At 45.6% G+C, this 21,357-nt stretch overlaps 1 protein-coding gene across 9 annotated transcripts in view; it reads left to right on the forward strand.

Moving 5' to 3' along the window:
• SEC31A (SEC31 homolog A, COPII coat complex component) overlaps positions 1-21,357 on the forward strand; it is a 47,399-nt gene that overhangs the window by 17,826 nt on the left and 8,216 nt on the right. For 2 of the 9 annotated variants that reach the window (XM_074823914.1, XM_074823915.1), the window contains exons 14-25: positions 2,028-2,078; positions 2,848-2,925; positions 5,380-5,455; positions 6,037-6,215; positions 8,008-8,134; positions 9,032-9,177; positions 10,676-10,849; positions 11,246-11,419; positions 14,061-14,153; positions 14,821-14,950; positions 15,893-16,246; positions 19,713-19,760. In XM_074823914.1, coding sequence (XP_074680015.1) covers positions 2,028-2,078; positions 2,848-2,925; positions 5,380-5,455; positions 6,037-6,215; positions 8,008-8,134; positions 9,032-9,177; positions 10,676-10,849; positions 11,246-11,419; positions 14,061-14,153; positions 14,821-14,950; positions 15,893-16,246; positions 19,713-19,760 — 1,630 coding nt within the window. The remainder of the gene's footprint in view (positions 1-2,027; positions 2,079-2,847; positions 2,926-5,379; positions 5,456-6,036; positions 6,216-8,007; positions 8,135-9,031; positions 9,178-10,675; positions 10,850-11,245; positions 11,420-14,060; positions 14,154-14,820; positions 14,951-15,892; positions 16,247-19,712; positions 19,761-21,357) is intronic. The other 7 variants (XM_074823908.1, XM_074823909.1, XM_074823910.1 and 4 more) reach the window with 7 other exon arrangements.

Consider the following 21,357-nt stretch of genomic DNA (forward strand, 5'->3'; position numbering starts at 1 on the left):
TCTTACAGCAAGCAGTTTGTTTGGTTGGGTTTTCCTATTAGCTATGTCATCTTCCTGCAATATGGATGTTCAATGAAAGTTTCAAAGCAGGCAACAGACTTCAGAGGCGTGTCTGCATCTGACTGTCCAGTGTTGATCTGAAATTCTCAACCATCAAGAAGCTTTGATATTTGTTGGTTCAAGCTATTCATGTAACTTTGTGCCATCCTTCTATTGAAGCATCATGGAATCTGGTCTGATTTTATGCTTTCTGGTTGAATAACATGTAAGCAGTCTTCAGGGTTTCATTGGGTACCTTGGAAAACCTAGAATGGTCCTTTTTTTGTGTGGAGGATGCCATTTGTTTTTACCAAAAAAAAGAAAGCAAACATCAAACCTGGTTACATTTAGAAAGGCAAAATTTGGATTCCTGGGAAGCAACTTGCACATCTGAGGTATAGAGCTTTCTTCCAAGTGGGAAGAAGATTCTTACCTCAGTGTTACAGGGCAATATCTGCTGTGTGTTTTAGCTCTTTGTTGCTTTCAGTGCTGTACCCAGGAACTGTCTAGTATTTCTTCAGTTCTGATTCAGTGGACTTAAATGTTTGATTCATTTTCATTATATCAAACTAACGTTTAATTTTCAAAGACTGGCTCCATAAAAATGTCATTATGGTTACAAATTAAATGGCCTCCAGGGCAACCTTATGACTACCCAAAAAAATCATGGTTTTGCTAAGTCTGTCCTCAGCTTCTAAGTTTCTGTTGCATGAGTCAAAGGCAAGCACAGCAATGGAAATCCTGTTTTTGAAAAGCAGATCTTGATTAGAAAATCCAGTTAAAATTTAGTAGTGGTCCTGCAGAGCAGCCTCCTGCAGACTGGAGCCCTCTGCCACTGTTGCTCTGGGCTTGATATGCCCTGTGCATGGGGAGAAGCTGGGAAAATGGGCATAGCTGAATTGAGTGTCCTGAAATGCTGGGCCTACCCTGTTATTTTGGTATTTGAGGAACAGGTGAGGGGAGCTGCAAGGCCATGTTTTCATCTAGCTGTTTCTCAACAAAGCATTCCATGTTGAAGTTGAATCTGTGTTTTTTAGTGTCAAAAAACAATACAGGACAGCTCGTCTGAAAATTTGTGATACCCAGATGATAAACTCACTAAATTACAACGTGGGTTTCATGTTACTGATAGGGTAAAGAAAGTGAAAGAGAGTCACAGATTTCAGCTTCTTGGAATAAGCTGTTAAGAGCATGGTGGTTTGTTTTTATCTTCTTAAAACCTGCGATTCTCATATGCCAGTCAAGTCCTGGATTTCTCCTTTCTACTGTAAACTAATGATTAAAAAAGAAAGAGAAGGCTATCTCCAGCAATTTGAGCTCAGCTTTTTGTGAAAACCAGCCTAAAGGACAAAATCAAGCCTGCAATAAAATACTGCAATAAAAGCAGTAGATAACATTAGCAGCATTAGGAAACCCAGTCTCCCAGATGCTTGACTAATACATTTTCTGAATGTATTCTAAACTCTATACATTAAATCAGTGTTTTTAAGTGCCCTAATTAAATCATGACTCCAGATTTGCTTTGCAAAGCAGTAAAAACTGGGCATTTTAACTCTTCCATACCCTGGAAAATCCTAGCCTGTAGCCATATACGTGCTGTGCTTGAAACCACAGCTTCCTGCTCCACAAGGATTGTCACCGCTTCATTTTCCCTAACCAGAGCAGAGAGATGGTTTTGTCCTGCATGCTCTGATACTATTTTTATTACTGTGGCTTCCAGCAGCTCTAGTGAGGTTTGAGGCTCTTGAGTTAACAATTAAAGGTTTAAAGGCATAGAGCAGCTGTTGTTTCCATCAGAGCTTGGGGTGCAGGGGGCTTAGCACTAAATCCATTGCCAGGCTGGGAAAGGAAATGGCTTTATTTTCACGTTAACTGTTCTGCAAACAATGTATTGGCTACATGTGCCAGTTCTGCAATCCAAGAGATCAGTGAGAAGTCTGCCTCTCCAAAATAAAAGGGCACTAACTTAAATCTTGGTTGTCTTCTAGATTGTATCAGCTCTGAATAAAGAGGGTCTTGCAGATGGTGACCTGGGAGAGGTAAGCAAACACATGTGTACAATTGTTAAGTTTTGTAATGCCATGGTAATGTGCAAAGTGAGAATAATTTTTCTTTCTGCTTGGTAGCTGTCCCAAAGTAAGTCACAAATAACCCAGCATATGACAAGTTCCTCCATTCAGTAGGATGAAGGTACTTATTTGTAAAAACAACCACCTTTTTCCACTCAAATGTCTCCCCCTTTCCCACTGAAGGGCTCTCACTCACATGTTTTAATTCAGAGTCGGGTGATGTCCCTCCACCTTTCCTTTTTGCTGCCTGTGTCTTTGCCCACTGTGCCACTTTGTGCTGCTTGTGAGGTAGGCCAGAGCCTTGCTGCCTGGCAGCTGGTTTCAAAAGCAGCACCTTCTCCAGACTTTAAAAAAGGAAGGAGGGCTGAATATGGTCCCATAACACTTCCCTGCAAGAGTGATAAATACAGTTCAGGCATTGCCTGAACAACAGAGGGGAACTGCATTGCTTTTTGTGCCATAGACATTTCGGATGTTATCGGTAGTTGCCTAATGGGGAAGAGAAGTTTTGCAGCATGTTTTCAGGCAGCTGAGATGCAAACAGCACAACATACTGTGTAATGGCAAAGAGCGAGGAAGTGGAGGGCCTCTACCATGTTTGTTGTACTCAAGCACATATTGCCAATGCATTTCTGTTACTTGCAGCCTGATTCTGGCTATTGTTGGTGGCTATACTCTACATTGCAAAGTATTTCTTCCTCTTGATGGCTTTTTTTTTAATGACATCTCTCTGCTGAAGACTCTCGCAGAATCTGATGAATCTGTGCCGAATGAGGGGGATGAAGGCCAGGCTACAGAGGAGCAGCTCTTGGGAGAGGTATCTGTTGCCCTCTAGACTAACCCTGTTGACCTCCTGCATGTTTACTTTGTTACTATTGAGCATTTTATTATGTTGGCTTTTCCTAGCACTGAGAGTATATGGAAATACAAGAAGTTATTTAGAAGAGTAAAATGTGGGCTCTTGTTAAGTTGCTTGAGACTTTCTCATCAGCCTCAGACTTCATGTGAATAGATTTTGGTGGCAATGAAGAACAAGCTTCTTTTGTAACAGTCCAGTTGGCACCAGACTCAAGGACTTTATTCTGCCATAATTTTCACTCTGACAATTCCCTAACATGTACTAAATGATCTGCTGCCACAACTCTAATGCATTCCATTCCCCCACCCCCCGCCCTTCTGTTTCCTCACTCCTTGCTTCCCTTCCTCTGCTCGATTACTACCAAGGTGTCAGCTTTTTGCTGCCCTGTTTCGAGGTATCACCTTTTGCAGAGATGCAGCTGTGGTGCTGGGGGAAAGGGGGAACATTTCTTCCCTGCATTGCTCCCACCAACATCAGAGCCATCCCTCCCCTTTGCACCTGAACAGCGAGTATCAGGGCTTTGACAGCTAGCTGCCTCACTGAATGTCTGTTGCAACAGTTCAGGCAGGTTTATCGCTGGCAGTTTGTGCTCTGCCACATCTGCCTTTGGGACTTTTATTGATTTCTGTCCATTTGAGCAGTATTGTTTGGATCCCTGTGTCTTAAATATAAGGACCCAGCCTCTGCCATGTGATAGCACTGAAAATGCTGGTATCGCTGTGTGAACAGGCCAGCTTCATTCTCTCCCGTTCCCTCAGTCTCCCTTTTGGGTTAGAATTTGAGCTGTTAGCCCAAAACTGCCTGTGCTCCCTGTGCTCAGACCTGCCTGTCTGCAGTTGTCTGTGAGGATGAGGAAGGTGGTTCATGGCTCATGCATGTCATAGTGGTGCACTTGTTGGCTCCATATGACAGCCTGTGAAGAACACCAAAACAGAGAGCTTTCCTTAGGTTAGGTGCTTGATTGCTTGTTAATTTGTTAGATGCTGTAGTGGCAGACACATATATCTGACTGCGTAAGGATTTTGCTGTATGCAGTCATGAAGATGTCTCATAACAAATGTCTCTTCTGGAAGAGAATTCACAGCCAAACATGACCTTAGCTTACCCACATGGTGGTAAATATTTGTGAGGTTGACCTGAAGCCACTGATGATGCATTGAGGAGTGCTTTCACATACATAAAGTAACTGGATGGGCACATTATTCCTGAGACAGTCACAATGTGCTCTCAACTGATACCAAAATACCAAATGCACATTACTCGTTATCTGACAGCAAAATAAGTTTCCAGACACTGCCTCCTTTCATGAACCAAACATAAAGCTTGTTTCAGACTTATCTCCCCATCCCAAATGCCTGTTCTTGGTCAACTGTGTACTTGTTCTTCATCCTCTGAAGTACACTTTCACAATGATCAGCATATAAGCAGGGTGTTCTCAGCAGACACTTGAACTCCATGTACTAGCTCACTGGCTTATGACAGAGAAGGCAGTTTGTGGGACAATTTCTGTGCTGCTCTTAAGCTGTGCTGTGAAAATGGGTGGTGGAGACACTTCCCTCTTGATGATATTATTATTGAAATTTTTTGTTTGAAATCCCAGAATCCAAGTGCTTGCAGGAAATGCTCTCTATCTTTAACTCCTGGGGGAGTTTTAGCTTCTGTCCGCTGAGCACTCCTGTACTGAGTGCAAAGCGCTTCAGTCTGTGTGGACCATGCTGGACTTCTGTGTTGAAAATTAAGCATGTGTTCCCATGTTTCGCTTAATTAAACTAGGGTGTATGCCTGCTACAGAGTGTTTCAAAGATGAGCTGAAAGTCTAAGTGGAGCTAAATGAAACCTAGGTAGCATTATGGTAGACTGTTCTTGGTAGGGGTTGAAGCTGAAAGAGGACGGAAGGGAGAAGATTTCTGATTTTGTGGTTGTGGCTGCTGTTTTGCTCTGAGGGGGTTGTGTGTATATAGGCACGGATGTACGTGTACAAGTCAGTACCCAGGATCCAGGTACCTGGTTGCTGGTATTTGTGATCCCTGGTTGTTAGAAATCTGGGGCTTCCAGTGCTTTTTCCCCTTGGCGTCCATTTTCAAAAATGATCCACTCTGATCTCCCAGAACAATGAATAATTGTGTGAATAATGGTGTGTTTACATGTACTGGACATCCTTTGACAAGCCCAGGCCTTTCTCAGTGTGCTTAGGAGGTGACTTTGTGCAGGTGCCAGGGGAGGTTGATTATCCTGTGCTGAAACAGTGTTTTAAATGACAGAGATACTCTTTCCTTCTAAGTTAATGATCTCTTAGGTGACTGGTAGTTGAAGGTCTATCTTTAACTTGTAATGCGAGAGCCATTTTTTTTTAAATGTGTATATTCCAAGTGTTTACATATCCTCAAAAATTATGTTTTTACTTTCTCTTAGAGGGTGAAGGACCATAAGCAAGAAACTGAAGATTTAGGATCTGCAAAGAAGACATTTAACATCTCTGTTAGTGGAGGTAACCTTGATAGTGATTTCATTGTGTGTGATGATATTTATAAATACTGATGTTGATACTGGTGTTCCCGTGAGAAGGCAATTTCTGCACATTTTGTGAAGGATTGTCATAACTTGCTTCTAACTCCATCCATTTCACAGCAGTCTTGAGACACTTGAAAATACAGCTTCTTTAGGGAAGCACTTGTATACCCCGTTGCTGAAATGCAGCTACTCGGAGTGATTTCCTGATATAAAAGAGCACACCTGATCGGGAATGAAGTGCTAATGTCGCTGTTTGTTCAGAAACTCCTGGGGTTCTTGAATAACACAGAAACCATTGACTCCTGTCTAGGTTTGACTTTGTTTCTGGCACTGTACACAGGGTGTTTGTTTCAGAGGTCGTTTAGCCCGATGTGGCTATGACCATAGTGTGTTTGAGGCTGGAGATGCAATTGACCATTCCTGTGAGTACCTGCTTGGAACAGGCTAGTTTGCAGAGAGCTTTGCGCAGTGTTGTACATTTGGACAGAATCACCTGCTGTTGCCTGTTGAAGTGACTTTTATGCCATCCTTTGAAAATGCACTCCTCTGTCGTTGCAGATGTGGACGGTTTGATTACCCAGGCTTTGCTGACAGGGAACTTTGAGAGCGCCGTAGATCTCTGCTTGCACGATAACCGCATGGCTGACGCCATTATCTTGGCCATCTCAGGCGGACGAGAGCTGCTTTCTAGGACACAGGAAAAGTACTTTGCTAAGATGCAGAGCAAAATTACCAGGGTATGTTTTTTCGTTAAGAAACAACATGCATGTAGGCCTTTGCAAACTCCCTTTTTCACCTTAAAAGTTTTCTTGCCATTTCATAGGTTTATTTCTGTGAGAAGCTATTAAGTATTCAGGTCATCCACAAGATCTCAGAGCAGAAGGATTTCTGTTAGTCTTTTTTTAATGCACTGATAAGGAGAGAAACAGCGCACTACTTGGATATCAGTACACAAGAAAAGTATTCTTTACTTTGTCTCCAGTGTCTCTGAGTTGCATATACACTAGTAGATTCTCACTGATAAATATCTTAAGCAGCACACGTTTCAGTCTATTATCTCGTCACATTTTTCAGGAGTTGCACATGACCCATGCTCAGTGCCAGCAGCATTATGGTGATTTCTGCCTGTGATCAGTCTTAACAGATTTTGCCAATGCTTTGTTTCACTGCACACACGGAAGAGTGAAGTACGCCCAGGGTAGATCAATCATCCTTTGTCTAGGAGGCAGCATGTATGGCCAGCTGGTTGTTATTCTTTTCAGGTTTTTGCAATGCTAGGGATTGCTGATGCTGCTCATTCAAATCTTTCTTCTTTACTACTGACATGAGAAAGTAGCAACAGGAAGATGAAACAGAAGAAGTGGCCTTAAAAGAGCACAGGACAGTTAGTCTGGCAAGGATGGCCACTTCTAGGGGACAGGAGAAAGTTGATCATGGTCACTTCTTAGCTCGGAGAAGGGCATTTTATATAGTAGCAGGAGGCAGCCTATAAAATGGTCATGTTCTTTCCTGGAGCAAGGCTGAAGGCTGCAAAGCACAGTCACCTGGGGAGTTGGGGCATATGAGCACCGCAGGCAAGGATCTGTAAGTGGGATTTTGCTGGTCATTGCCTGTGATCCAGTTTGAGATAGGAACAATTTGCATTTCTAGTAGTGGACAAGCAAAAAGAGGAAAACCTGAAGTATTAAGACTGCAGGATTTCTTCCCCAGCTCCTTTTCTGCCTCTGGTCTAATCAGAGAAAGGAGAATTTTGTAGTGCGTGGGAAATTTCTTCACTGTAGCTCATCCTTTTGGAAAAGGTATTTTTATGGAAAGCTGACCAGTTATTATTATGAACAGTTAGTTTGTGCTAACAAGTGAGTGCTGACCTTGTTAAGACCTTGCATTTGTTGTTCAGGTGTGGGTTTTTTCTTTTCTGGTCCCAAACTGCACGCTTACTGCTTGTTCAGCTGTTTCTGAGCTTGAAGTCTTAGCATGACAAAGGCTTTGTTCACTAAATTTCGTTCTGAAGGCTTGTGGACAGGCAGCCTGTGTGTGGGTACAGGGTAGGGATACTGCAGGCCACTTGCTCTTTCCTTTGAGCAGCCTTTTCAGCTGCCCCTCACTGGTCAGCCTGAGGCCAAGAGCTTAAAACCGAATTAAACAGTTTGACAAACAAAATTCATAGCCCTTGCTGGGCATTGTGCAGAAGATTTGTAGCTAAACACTTGGTATGTTATCTTTGCAAAAACAGTCCTGAAAGCCATCTGCAGCAATCCCAGCTTGCAGATTCTTTTCTTGTGCATTCTTTTCTTGCACGTTTTGTAGCAAGAATAATTGGCCTGTCTGTGTTATCTGAGCTTGTCTTGTGATTTTTTTCACTGAACTCCTTTTGAAGTAAAATGTACTCTTGTGGAGCTGTTTAATTGCAGTGCAGTATCTGCCATGACCCTGGATGCAGCGGGGATGAGTACGCCTGAATAGATACAAATTATACTGTATCCTGAGGAAATCCTACCAAGATCTTAACTGTGGTCTCTCCTGGTCCAGCTCATCACTGCAGTGGTAACAAAGAACTGGAAAGAGATTGTGCAGTCTTGTGATCTGCAGAATTGGAGAGAGGCTTTGGCTGCTGTCCTCACGTACGCCAGGCCAGATGAGTTTGCAGCCCTTTGTGGTAAGGATACTTTTACAGACTGGATGTCATTTATTCCACTTACAGCAAAACTATACTTTACCACAGTTGTTTTCCTTCCAGTAAACTATTGTAATGCCTCGCTAGCTGCTTTGATGGTTAATACAGTTCTTTGGTCCTGTTGCAGAGGAGAGGAGAGGAACCTCTGGGGTGCTGTGTTCCCAGTTTGTTCCCTGATTTTCTGGGCACATGAACCGAGACCCTTGTGAGCAGCTGTGTCCTGGCATCACCTGTGTAGTGCACAGGTGGTGGTCTTTTACCATTTCTAGATGGGTGATGGTGATGATGATGTGACAGGTGTCTCAGCCAAGGGACCAGTGTCTTGGAGTGTTTGTGCATGGGACACAAGTGGAAAAGTTTCAGGGAAACGCTTCGCTCTTAACAGCTGTGTGCCTGACACCCTGGGCCGCTCAGATGCCAGCCATGGTGTGTAGGGAGGTGTACTTCAGCAAATGACAGCCTGGAGCAGTATCACAGCTTTGTTTCTCACAGTTCCTTGGCTGGTTGCACATTCAGGTCATGCTCCTGAAATGAGAGACTGCAGAAAACGGGTGGCAGAGGGGAGAATCGAGCCCTGGCTTCTTGTCTTTTGTCATGTCGGCAGATGGACTGTCCCCTCTGACCTGTCTCAGGTTTGCAGGCATTTGACAAGTCCTTGCTGCTATGACATTAACTGTCTCTGAAGTGCGCTGGGCTCCCAGGAGACAATCTGTGCTGGACACCAGTGTATGTCCTTACCAGCGGAGCCCAGAGGCAATATCCCTTCTCGCTGTGCTGAGCAGAGACACAACGGGCGTTGCAGGCTTCCCCAGCCTGGGCAGTGGTGGAGGGATCACTGAAGTGATTCACCAGCATCTTCTTTGTTCATATTTTCTCTAGATCTCCTGGGTAACAGGCTGGAGAGCGAGGGGGACAGCCTTCTGCAGACACAGGCTTGTCTCTGTTACATTTGTGCTGGCAACGTGGAAAAACTCATTGCTTGTTGGACCAAAGCTCAGGATGGAAACAGCCCCTTGTCCCTTCAGGTTGGTGATTCTGTTAAAGACGTTGGAAGTAACACACTGCAGTCATTTGGCACTTAAATAATCTAGTGCAGAGCTTTGCTGTCTTGACAGCTGCATGAATCTCAGGGTGCAAGCTTTTTCCTTCTGGAATGGGTGGCTTCCATAGAAATAACACACAAATATGATACTGGGAAGTGTGTTGTGAAGCACTATGGCCCTCGTGTCTCCTCTGTTCCTTGGGCAGTCCTGCTAATATGCTTGTTTAAGAAGGTAGGTGTAGGGCTTCGAGTATTTTGGTAAAGAACGGGCTTTGAATGCTTGTATCTCTTGCAATAGGGGAACACTTGGACATGTTTGCTTTTGGAAGACATGGCTTGGATGTTCAGGGGAAGAAGTCTAATAATTCCAGTTTTGAATTATCAGAATTACTTTCCAGTCTCTTGATTGTGAGGGCTTCATTTACAGATTCACCTTCTGTTTAAATTTGCATTTTGATTGCATTGCTTTGCTCTCTCAGACACTAAAATTAAAAAATATTGCTGAAGTCGTAATGAGGCTGCTTGTTTACTATGATGTGAAATTGCTGAAACTTGTAGAAGCTGTTGGTTTTCTTGGTGGTTTTGTTTTTTTTTTTTTTTTCCCCCTTGTCTCTTTTGAAGTCCTGATTTGTTGGGAAAAACAAAAATGTATTATTGAACAGTCAGTAGTAGTCCTTATTAGTGATATATGGTTGAAATCGTGTGTGTGGCAACCTCATTAAATCTATAATAAGATTTTAAAGGGGGTTGCATATTAATATTGGCAAATGAATATTTGTAGTGTCTTCCAGTATAGCACAGTAAGAAAAACATGAGAAAACTGACCAGAAAATGTTCCTGGAACTTAGCACTAGGAGAAAATCCAACCAAGACCAGCTCTGGTATTTGGGGATGTGCAAGGAAGGCAGGATATGGAGTATTCCTGGTGAATATCATCTTTGCAGTAACAACGAGAAAACCATGGACAACTCTCCCAAAGGAGTTATCAGACCCTTTTGATTAAGATGGTTAAGAACTGACTTACTAAAATGCTGCAAATGAATGTGCAGCACCCCAGCACTGATAGTGGTGATGGGTGTGATGTTTTCAGATTGCTGTCGTGGCTCTCACCAGATATTTGTATGAAAGTGTACTCTTTTGGTGGATGTGCTCAGTGCTGATAGGGCCCTGAAATCTCATTTAATAAAAGTAGTTCTTTTGGCTTTGAACTCTACCTGATATGCTGCTGCTGGCTCTGCTGTTAGAAGCCACGTGGTGTGCGGTTGCTGTTGTGTTGTCTCATGTGCTAGTACGGTCGTGCCTTTGGTGCAACTCTAACTGCCTGGGAAATCTGCACTTGGCTTGAGCCTCGCATCGGGTCGAGGGGTTCTGCAGGGCTGCCCTGAGGAACAGCCCTCCGTGACAGTCATTAGCCAGGGCTTACTTCACCCCATTGTTCTCATTTGTGGGTTGTTTTTTTTTTTTTTACCCCGATCTTCCAGGATTTAATAGAGAAAGTCGTAATCCTGCGCAAAGCCGTGCAGCTCAGCCAGACCGTGGACCCTAATGTTGTGGGGGCCCTTTTGGCCGAGAAGATGAGCCAGTACGCCAACCTCCTGGCAGCCCAGGGCAGCATTGCTGCAGCTTTGACCTTCCTCCCTGCGAACACCAACCAGGTACGGAGCCTTCAGGGTTTTTCCTCCCTCTCTCTGTGTGAACAGGTGTACTCTGAGGAAAGGTCTCTGCCTGCTGCAGTTAGCCAGCACAGCTGCCCTTTGAAATGCACCTCAGGATGTTTCCCTTCTCCCTGTGTTGGCCTCGCTGAGCTGGCAGAAGTACATAGCTTTGTTCTTCTCCCTCTTCCTTTCACATCCTTGTCCTTGCAGCCAGTGGCTGCCAAAAGGGCAGCTGTCCCTCCTGCAAGCCAGACACAGTGAAACGTGTACCTTGACACTTGGTTGATGGTTTTCTTTTGAACTCATCAGCCTGTGGTCAGTCAGCCTCTTGGTGTGATGTACTGGATGACAGGCCATGCAGTTAACTTTTCCTTCGCTGTCCTTTTGTGATTGCAGCCCAACATCATGCTGTTACGGGACAGGCTTTGCAGAGCCCGAGGGGAGCTCCCAGTAGGACAGGAGGCACTTAAGGCACCATATGAGAGACAGCCCGTGCCCAAAGGACGAGCTGGCCCTGTGGCTGAACAGATGCAAGGGCCCCAGGCTCCAGCTCAGCAGTATTACCAACAGGTAATGGTTTTGGTAATCAGGGGTTCGGCAGTCAGGGAGGTTTTGTCAGTCAGGGAGGGACATGTGATGCTTAAGTTCTGGAGGGTAATGGATATGGATAGAGGAATTTTTTTTCTTTTTCTTGGTCTGAGTTGGGGCTGTATGACGTACAAGAACCTTGTGGTAGAAGTCCTTGGTGCTGCTTTTCAGTCAGTACAGATGCTTCCTTTACTCCTTGTCTGGAAACATCTGTTCAACACCTTGTCAGGTAGCCTGCTTCTGAAGATTAGGTGTTTTGCCCCCTTTTTGAAAATGTGCTTCAGTGCCAAAAATGACTGTGTGGGAGAGCACTGCAGGATTTTTCTGTGCTTGCTCTCATAGTCCAAGATGTCATCCCATCCCTGCAGGCCTTGGGGCTTGCTCATGCTGCTCACCAGCCTCTTCTGGGGCTGATTATTTCCACCCCCAGCTCTGATGTTAGCTGCAGAAGTTGCTGAGCAGTGGCAATAGCAAACAGAGGGTCTGTTTCAGCAGTTGTGGATACAGCCTGCTCTGAAAACACCCTCCCAGCCGGGCGTAAGGGGGCATAGGGAGCATGGGCAAGGGGGTGTATGAGGCAGGTCTGGGCTGAGAGTGAAATGTGCCAAAAGAAAGACCCAGTGAGTATGGGACTAATATGGAGCTGGGGGCTGTGCAGGGAGGAAGAGGAGAAATGGGGGAGGCAGATGCTGTGGTTTTATCTCTAGCTGGCGGATGACGCTGCATCAGGCCACGTCAGCCATTCCCAGAGCATGGTGTGGTGGGCAGCCCTGGCTGCGTGCATGCTTGAAGAGCATCACCAAGTCCCTAATCCCTCAGCACGGTGCTGGAGCTCCACTGGCCCTGCTCTACATCGGGGCTCTGGGCTGGGCTTTTCTGAGAGTGGAGCCGTGTCAGTGCTGTGGGTGTTCTACTTCCACAGAGGAGGTTTACACAAGCAGAGGCGTGCCTCTGTCAATGCTGCCCTTCAGGCGCTGCCTGACAGAAAAACGGGGGCAGGAAGGAAAAAGGGCTGAGAAGTGGGGAGGGGGTTGGGCTTTGTTCTCTCGCTCAACAATTGTGTGTGCCTTCGCCTTCTCTCCAGGGTGTTAACAAGGTAGATTTTGGAAGGGATAAAGCCTTCATCCTGTTCATACAAGATTACCTCGCTAACGCCGTTGTGGATCATTTGAAATGCATCATTGACAATAATTAGCTTTACTATTCTTTCCTGTCTCTTTGACCTTCCTCCGTGTAACCACTGAAATTTCTTGAGAAGCAGTGTTGTGTATTTCCCGTTTGGCTGTCAAAAATAGCAGCTGTCCTCTAGATGGCGAGATCTTAGCAACGCTTTTTAAACCCAAGTTCCCTCTTTCTCCTACTGTTTCAGAGTGCCTCAAGGTATTATTTAAGCCAGCCCTGCTCATTAATAGAAGGCTGGGTGTATCACAACCCCATGAGCACACTGCAAGTGAGTTACCCCCTGTGTTCTTGGCTTTCCAGGGAGCTCGTGCTCAGCAGGAAGGGTTTGAAGGGAACGGGTGCCATGTCAGAAAGGTGCTGATGAATCAGAATGGGAAGAAATTACATATTTCAGTCTTAGGACACTTGTTGTGTTTGACTTCTTTTAAGAAAGTCTGTACATAGGACTTGTTCAAGCTTGAGGCAACCTTTGTGCGATTGCTATCCCAAATAGGAACACATACTTAAAACTCGGTTTTCTTTCAGCATAGATTTTTGAACCCTCTTTTGTATGAAAAAAAAAATGCATGAAAGGGGATGGAAAAGTCTTTTAGATGACTCCAGTGATGAGTTATGCAGACATTAACAGTGGGGTGTACGGCTGACTGCACCGCTAGCCCAGCACTGCACAGGATTAGAGACCGACAGACTGAGCCAGCCAGGAGTCCGAGGCCACGGCTTTCCCTCTGCCTGTGCTCAGTGGGACATTGGGCTCCTGGCTGTGCATCTCGCTGCTGGGCAGCACACCATCTCCTTGCTCAGGGACATTGCAGGCCTATCTCTGGGTTTCTGTGCCATCAGAAAGGTAGTAGTGGTCATATGGAACCAAAGAGCTTTAGGGTGGCAAAGGAAGATAGAGGAAGGGAGCTGTGGGAGACTGGCTGGGAAGCAGTTAGCATTAAGATGTGTGTTTGTGCATGTGCAAGAGCCGAATATCAGATGTTAACCTCTTTTAATTCATCTTAAGCTCGGTTTAAACAGACTGCTTTTGTGTGAGGCGATATGTTTGAATTTAACATGGAACTTGGGACTTCCAGCTGTGGTTAGTGCTGCTTGGTGTTGTGCAGTAGCCTGGGGGGAGCTTCTGCAGTAGGAAAATATGGTAGAAGAGACAGACCTGGCTCACTGTCATGTGTAACACCGCACTTGCTCCACAGCCTATTGTAGCTGCGTCTCCACTGTGCTTCATCTTCACTCCGCTGCAATTCACTTTGGCTCCAGTGCACAGTGATTTCATCTGTCTGGAATGCACTTTTCCTTCTTCCTGAGATTTTACAGCTGCGTTACAAGTGCCAGCATGCAAACCTTTTCATGTTCACTTCTTTGCATCTCGTTTTGTGAAACCCTTTAGACTTTTTTATTGTTTTGTTTTCCATGATTGGTATTTCTTTGTTCGATTCAGGTTAGAATTGCCCCTACTGTCACTACCTGGAGTAACAAAACTCCTACTGCCCTTCCCAGCCATCCTCCTGCAGGCTGTCCCTCTGACACACAGGTATAACCTTCATTATTCCTCTCTGAGCCCCTGCTCCACCCCAGTTATGTCCCCTGGTGTAGTCTCTGTGCTTGACACAGTCTGGTACAGATAGGCAGGAGGAGCAGCATCCACGTGTGCTCTGGTTTTGCTCCTCTGCATCTCGTGTTACACCTTTTTTTCACCAACACCCAGATGAGTGGTTCTGGAAAGCTTTGAGTGGGAGCTCAGTGTGACCTGATCCCCCCCAGCCCTTCCCCCCACACTGGAATATTTGAAGTGTGATGATATTTTTCCTTTCCCTGTTTTCCATGGAAAGTAGAAGCGTCAGAGTTAACGTTTAAGTTGTTTAATTGAAAGCTGTGGATGTCAGGGTGCTCTTGGACAGCCTGAATAACTGGCAGCGGTGTCAAGTACCTCTTACTTGTGCAGGAAGGTACCTGCTGCTCCGCTGCTGTCGAAGTCACTGCATAGACAGGCTGTGCTTTCAGTGTTACGCTGGGCGCCCTAAGCCACTGGGGTGGTTGGAGGCATTTGCCCCTGTGCTGGTGGCTCTTCCAGGGAATGTGGTTTCAGGCCTTGCCATGTGAACTGATCGTTTTGTTACATTTCTGCTTCAGCACTGCATTACCATTGCTGACTAAATTCTATCTCCCCCTACCCTTTTTCCTGCAATCTTTTTTTACAGGGAGACAACCCACCTCCTCCAGGGTTTATCATGCCAGGTGCCGTTAACCCCAACATGCCACCACAGCAAGTCACACCTTCCAATTACAGCATGTACTCACAAGGAGGGACCCGGGCAGCATATCCCCAGAGTGAGTAGCAGCGGCTCCCCTCTCCCTCCCAGGTGGGCCAGCATTTACCTGGGGATAACCAGTTCCCTCCTTGGGGTTGGGAGGGTTCAGACCAAGCCAGTGTCACCCTTCTGAGATGACATCTGCAGGTTGTTATTTCTTAGTGGGATCCAGCCATCAGGCACCCTCTGTCACACACTGTCTCCTCTGCTGAGGTGTCTGCCCTCAGCGCTTAGACTCACTCCTCAGCTGGCCCTTCCCAAGGGTGTGCTGGGGTCAGAAGCCCCCCAGGTGTGAGTCCTGGAGAAGCAGCACAAAGAGGGACCCAACTCATCTTGTGTGCAGCTGGACCATCCAGTTCTCATTGGGACCCCATGAAGATGGGAAAGGGGAGGAGGAGACAAGGGCAGTAGTAGAGGTGAGTGAGGAAGGGGGCAGAGCACTGACTCACTCAAATCAGGGGACTGAAAGTACAGGAAAAAATGGGCGTAGATGGGCAGAGGAGAGGCAGTGAAGTTAAGCTGCAGGGCCCGCGGTGAAAGGCTAAGAGCTTGCATTCACGTCCAGAGGCTGCTGTTCTCGTCCTTGGCCTAGACTTTCCCTCTGTGCAAACCTTGGGCAGGGTTTCCCTTCCCTGAGAGGCACCACGAGGATTGCAGTGGTCTGGAAAACAGCCAGAGCAGCAGCATCTCTGTGCCCCAGCCCCACCCCAAATGGCACGGTGGCTCTGGGCAGGAGAGTCTAGGAGGAGAACAGGAGTCCAAGGCAGTCCTTTCCCTGGCTATGATGTGTCGGGTTGAGGTTCTTAGCAGTCCTGCACGCACAGGCAGAGTTGTGGGACCCAGGATTTGGCTGGGCAGGTAAGTGGTTTGAGGGGGAAGAGGCAGGTGGAGAAGGAGGCAGCTCAAACCTGCTCTTCTGTGGTGAACTCACTGACTGAATGTCTTTTCTCCCTGTTTGTAGCATATCAGGCCACGCAGCAGTACTCCTGTGGAACAGGGGGACCAGCTCTCTATCAGCCTCAGCAGCCTATCACTGTTCCTGCTTCAGCCTCTTACACAAACCCTGCCCCTAACACCACCCCTCCCTACTTGCCCTCTGCCCCTGCCCACTCCCTTCCCTCCCCGCTGTACCCCGGGCAGCCTCAACCCTCCCCAACGAGCCTGAATCCCGTCTGTTCCTTCCCTCTTCCTCTCGGTGCATCCTTTCAGCATGGCAGGCCAGGACCTCCAGCAACTTCTGTGGCTTATGCATTACCTACTGGACCAACAGGTACTCTGCCTGCAACCAGTGACCTTCCTGCATCCCAGAGAACAGGTCTGCGCTCGGATTGGGGGGCAGACAGGGAGAGGGAGGGTTCTGCTTTATTATTTCCTCAGTTAAGTGGGCAACTTTTTCTTGTGAATGCTCCGTACGAAGTTTGCTTTTGCTCAGAGGTCAGGTCAAAGCATTTCTAAAACACCTCATCTTCCCTGTGCGCCTGGCGATGATACAGCTATGTTGCTGCAGTGAGCACTTGCTGAGCAGCGCGAGCAGTTGTCGTTCTCCTGCGAGTCAGATGTACAGAGCTTTTGTCTTGCCCGAGACAGGGTGCTACAGCATCGTCTTGATATAAAACTGTCGTATGCTGTGGACGGATGGTGGCAGAGTTTTAACTTTGGGAGGCTGGCATCGAAACCTGCTATGTGGCTGGAGAGCAAAATAGGAAAACTTGCTCGTTTTTGTAATCGATGCGGAGACGACAATCCTAATTCTCGCTGGAGAACAGTTTTGCTAATGTAATTTGTCCCTGTGTCCCTGGTTTGTGAGTGGCATTTCAAGCCGGGGATTGGCAGCGTATTTAATTCAAGCAGCATTTCCTGGGGCATCAGCTCACTTCCATTATTTTTCTTCCTAACCACTTAGTGCGATGGGATTTACTGGAACTGTGAATACCTTAAAAGATAATCAGAAGTGATTTAGAAATGCTTTTACATGTCTCTTTCCTGAATGTTAATTAAAAGCATGTGTGTGTGGCTGACACAGGAGCATGTTTGAGCACACATGGTGAGACAGCATGCGCTGAGGTGAGGCTCAGTGTCTCCTTGTGACTGCCCGCACCTAACTGTTTGCCATGGGACAGTGACCTCACTTGTGATAACAAACCTGTCTCTTCACTTAGCAGCTTTGCATACATCAGACTGTGTGGGAAATATGAGCGGTCCTTTTCTAAACCTGGCCATAAACATACTTCACATCCAGGTGGTCCAGCTGGAGACTCAAGGACCAAATCTGGGAAGCAGGGAGCAGAGGGAATATTAGGCAGGATTTGAGGGATGTTCCAGGGAGGCTGAGTCTGCTGACAGGCCTTAAGGACACCACTGTGACTCCCTCTCTCACTTTAAAAGTCTGTTAGGGGTGATGCGGTGCAGAAGAGACACGTTGCCTTTGTCTTGGCAGGAGCAGCCGTATGAGTAGGTGCTCCTGGCATCTGTAAGGCTGGGAGCCCGCTCCTCTCATGGCATTACCTTCACATACTTGTTTTGGGGAGAAATGGTATTTTGTTCTGTCAGAAAATGGAGAGGACTGGTGTAGGGCAGCGGTCAGGACTGCAAGGGGAGAAGAGGCCTTTTCCCTCCATCCTACAGCCAGATTTGGTGTCCTCTCTGTTCTTGGAGATGCTGTACCGTGACCTCTCCTGACCCCACGTTACAGGGCATGTCAAACTTATGTCTAAACCTGAGGAATTACTAAATTGAACAGAGGAAGAGGTGTTGGATTGGGTTCTAGGCCTGGGATGTGAAGCAGCACATTATAATGCAGACAGCACAGCTTCCACACCTCCAAATAAATTCAAGGAACAAGAAAATTGTTTGTTCTTATCCATTTACTACTCTGCTTGCGTCACTAGCAGGCATTTCAGATCTGTCACTTGCTAAGTTTCTGGTGTTAACAGTGAAGTGTCGAAGTCTGTGTGGTGTGCTCAGGGTGGGTGGAGCTCTGTATTCTGAACAATAGAAATTAGAGACATTAATGACAATATCAGTCAATTTGTAAAATTGTGTAATTCACATAGTAGTCTAACACATCTTGCCTACATCATTTTAATATAAGGGGAACTGAAGCAGTCATTATCTTCATTGCCTTGCCAGATTTCCTTTCAAAATTAAAAGTTGTCAATACTAGGCTTTTTATAAAACTTTCTGAGAACTGTCAGTGCTGCTTGTGTTTTTTCCCAGCAGCTGTGGTGAGAAGGCAGCCAATACAAAGTGTCAAACCTTCAGGAGCCCAAACTTGGGCGTCATCAACGCCAGCCTTGGGCTGAAATGCAGAGGTAGACTCCAGGGCACAGTGAGGTGCCAAGGCTGAGCGGCTCCTGCGTGTGGGCTGCAGCATGCAACTGCAGGAAAAAAGATAATAGGTATCTGAAGAGCACACTCTGTCCTCTTCCAATTTTTAGATTATGTCTTTCAAAAAGTATATAAACAAAAAGGAAAAAAACCTTGCTTTGTAAATGTGGAAATGACTGACAGTGTACATGCTTAATATGCTTAACCACCAACATATTTTTCAGAGTAGCTGCATTGCTTAGTGAAGGATGCCCTGGCATGAAATCCTGCAGAACCACAGAAATCTGCAGCCAGGAGTAGATCTCACCTGTAACTCTGAATGTTCCAGAGCAGAGCGTATAAAGATGCTGGTCTTGGCTTTGAAGCGGTGTGCTTTTGTCTGTGGTGGTGACCTGATCTGGGAACATCACGTTTCACTTTGCAAATGTGATTCATTTAAAGGCAGGGGTAAGGGAGGAAGGAAAAAACATCTCAAATTTGAAGTCTTGAAAAGCACCTGACCTTTGAACTGGCTTGGATTTAAAGATGCACTTAAAGAAACAGTTCTATACATATTTTCTGGTTTTTTGCAAATGCATGTAACAGCAGTGTGTGAAGCTGTGCTGGGAGCTCCAGTAAGCAAGGAAAGCCCACATTTAATTTAATTTTCAACCTATCTCACTTTGTTCTGTGATAGATCTTTGAACCTGCTTTCAAGGGAGTTTTAATTTTCAGAGCCTTGAATCTTGTTTGAAATTGCGATAGAGCAATTCTGAGCTAAGGGAAGGGTTTGCACCAGAACTAGAAGCGCATCAAGACCAACCCCAGGGCCAGGAGCTATCCCCAATGTTCCTCTTCCCTCTGAAATGGCAAAGGCTTTATTGGCTGTGTTTTGCCATTTGGATTTGTTGCTCAGTCTGAGCAGGCAACGTGTCCTTTCACATGGCTGTAAAGCTGCTGTGTGAACATACTTTTATTTTATTTTTGCTGGGCTGGATGCAGTTGAGACCACACCTTGATTTGGGAAAATGCTTGACATCCACCTTGAAATCAAGTACTTTAAGCATCTCCTGAAAAGCTTTCTAGAATAATAAAACCATGGTGAGAAGACTGTTGCTAAGAGTAATGGTCTGTCGGCTGCACTGGCTGGCACGAATAGAAAATGAGAACACCAGAAGAGATAAGAAAGTGGGCCAGGACTCTGCAAGATTTGTTAGAAACAACTAGAAACCCTGATTTACTGCAGGGAAAGAGCAACAGCCTTGTTTCCAGGGAAGGCAGACAAAAGCAGTTCCACAGGGTGGTTTGGATAAATGACTGGTCTCTAAACTGGCATTGTAATTAGACTAGGCGTTTTTTTTCTCCTGATTTCTCATGCTTATTGAAACTACATTGCTAATCAAAAATTACAGACCAATTGTTTTATTATTTTTGAAGAAAATCTTTTTTTAGTTCTCTTTGCATTTTATCTGCAGAAAGCCTACCAACTCAAGACCAGGCCTTTCCCCTTGCAGGTGAACTAGGTATCAACTAACCTGAAAATAATTGCAGCCACTACATTAAATAACTGAACAGACATCAATAATGCATATGTCCTTCAGAGAGCATTAAGTGTGATGCTGTTTGCCAATTAGACTTAAATCAATTTTTAATTCCTTGATTAAGACCAATAACAACATATCTGGAGTTTTTAACCACAGAAACAAATGCTAGTTTTCCTTTTTTAAAGCAAGTTATTTCCAGAAATTAACAGCAGTATCAGTCTGGAAGATTTTCTTTAACGTGTTACCACTATCAGCACTGCAGAAGTTGGACTTCCTATATCAGAAATACTTTGGGATTTTCTGGATAGGGAGGAATGGAGAAGCCCCTTGGGCACATGGCTGTCAGGAGATGGCACTATCTTTGGTTAAAGAGAAAGCAGATGTGAAAGGGGTTTTAGATTGGTTTTCGTTGTACCCCTTCCCCATCCATGCTCTGGATGTCAAACTTGTTTAACAAAAGCTCAGGAGGAACTGAAATTTCAGATAAAATGCGCGAATTCTGCAGTGATGTTAAGCTCTGCTGTCGAAGGTGAATTCATCATCTGCTAAGTGAAAAACACTGTGGTGAAAAAGTCCATTGAGAAGGGATTTGGTTTTGTTGGCTTTTTGTGGCTTTGTGCAATAAATCCTGATTACTCGCTGAGGCCGCAGTAATGCTGAGGTATAATGCTGTGGTCCCGATTATATGCGCCTGGTGATGAGATGGGAAAACGATTTCTAATGCACTAATGTGAGCTTTGGTGTCCAAATCCTGCAGCTGCGCGGAATGTGCTTTCTTGGAAGAGCAGAAGCTTTGGTATAGAACAACACCCCAGTCTCAGAGTGAATCTGCTGTGCTGCTTCCAGTTTCAAACAAATTGCCCTTGGTGCAAAAAGCTAGATTTTGCCACCTTGCCCCAGCAGCTCTGCTCTGCTTTTGGCACACAAAACACCCATAAAACATGCTGTAGCTGGCAGTGGAAACCAGGTTTTATGGTTCTCTTGTGTCTCCAGGGTGGCTGGGTGAATCTGGCCTAAAATGTTTAAGGCTCCTGTTGCCTCTTACGCTGCTTCTTTCTGTGTTGTGTTGCTGGGGAACATGTCTTGACTGTCATGTATAAATCCATCCCAGTACACAATCGCAGCAGCAGCTCTTGGGAAGTGAATGCAGCTTAACTGGTGTTCTTATTCACCCGTGGTTTCTCACATCTCTGCTGCTGATTAATGTTTATAATAATGTTGTGGTGATCGTGGGGGGAAAAGAAGTTCAAAACCAATTCTCAAATTCTCATTTCTTCTTGTATGATGCAGATGGGAGAAACTTTCACCAGTAATCGAAGCTGGCTTCACATAGTCTGTGTAGCAGAGCTGTGCTTTGGGGTTAGTAGGCAACTGCCTGCCTTTTCAAAGGGCGTGTCTGCACAGTGGTTTTTTTTTTTTTCTCATGAGAGAAGAAAAAGTTAATTGTAAAAATAAAAATAAAAATCAACTTCTGTCAAACTTGAGAACAGTTGGTCGAGATTCCAAACCGGTGCAGAGCCCAGAGGGTCTGAGGGCTGGGGTGTTGGGAGGCTCTGCTTGGTGCAGGCACTGTCCT

This window comes from Strix aluco, chromosome 4, assembly GCF_031877795.1.
Source record: "Strix aluco isolate bStrAlu1 chromosome 4, bStrAlu1.hap1, whole genome shotgun sequence".
NCBI classification, from domain to species: domain Eukaryota; kingdom Metazoa; phylum Chordata; class Aves; order Strigiformes; family Strigidae; genus Strix; species Strix aluco.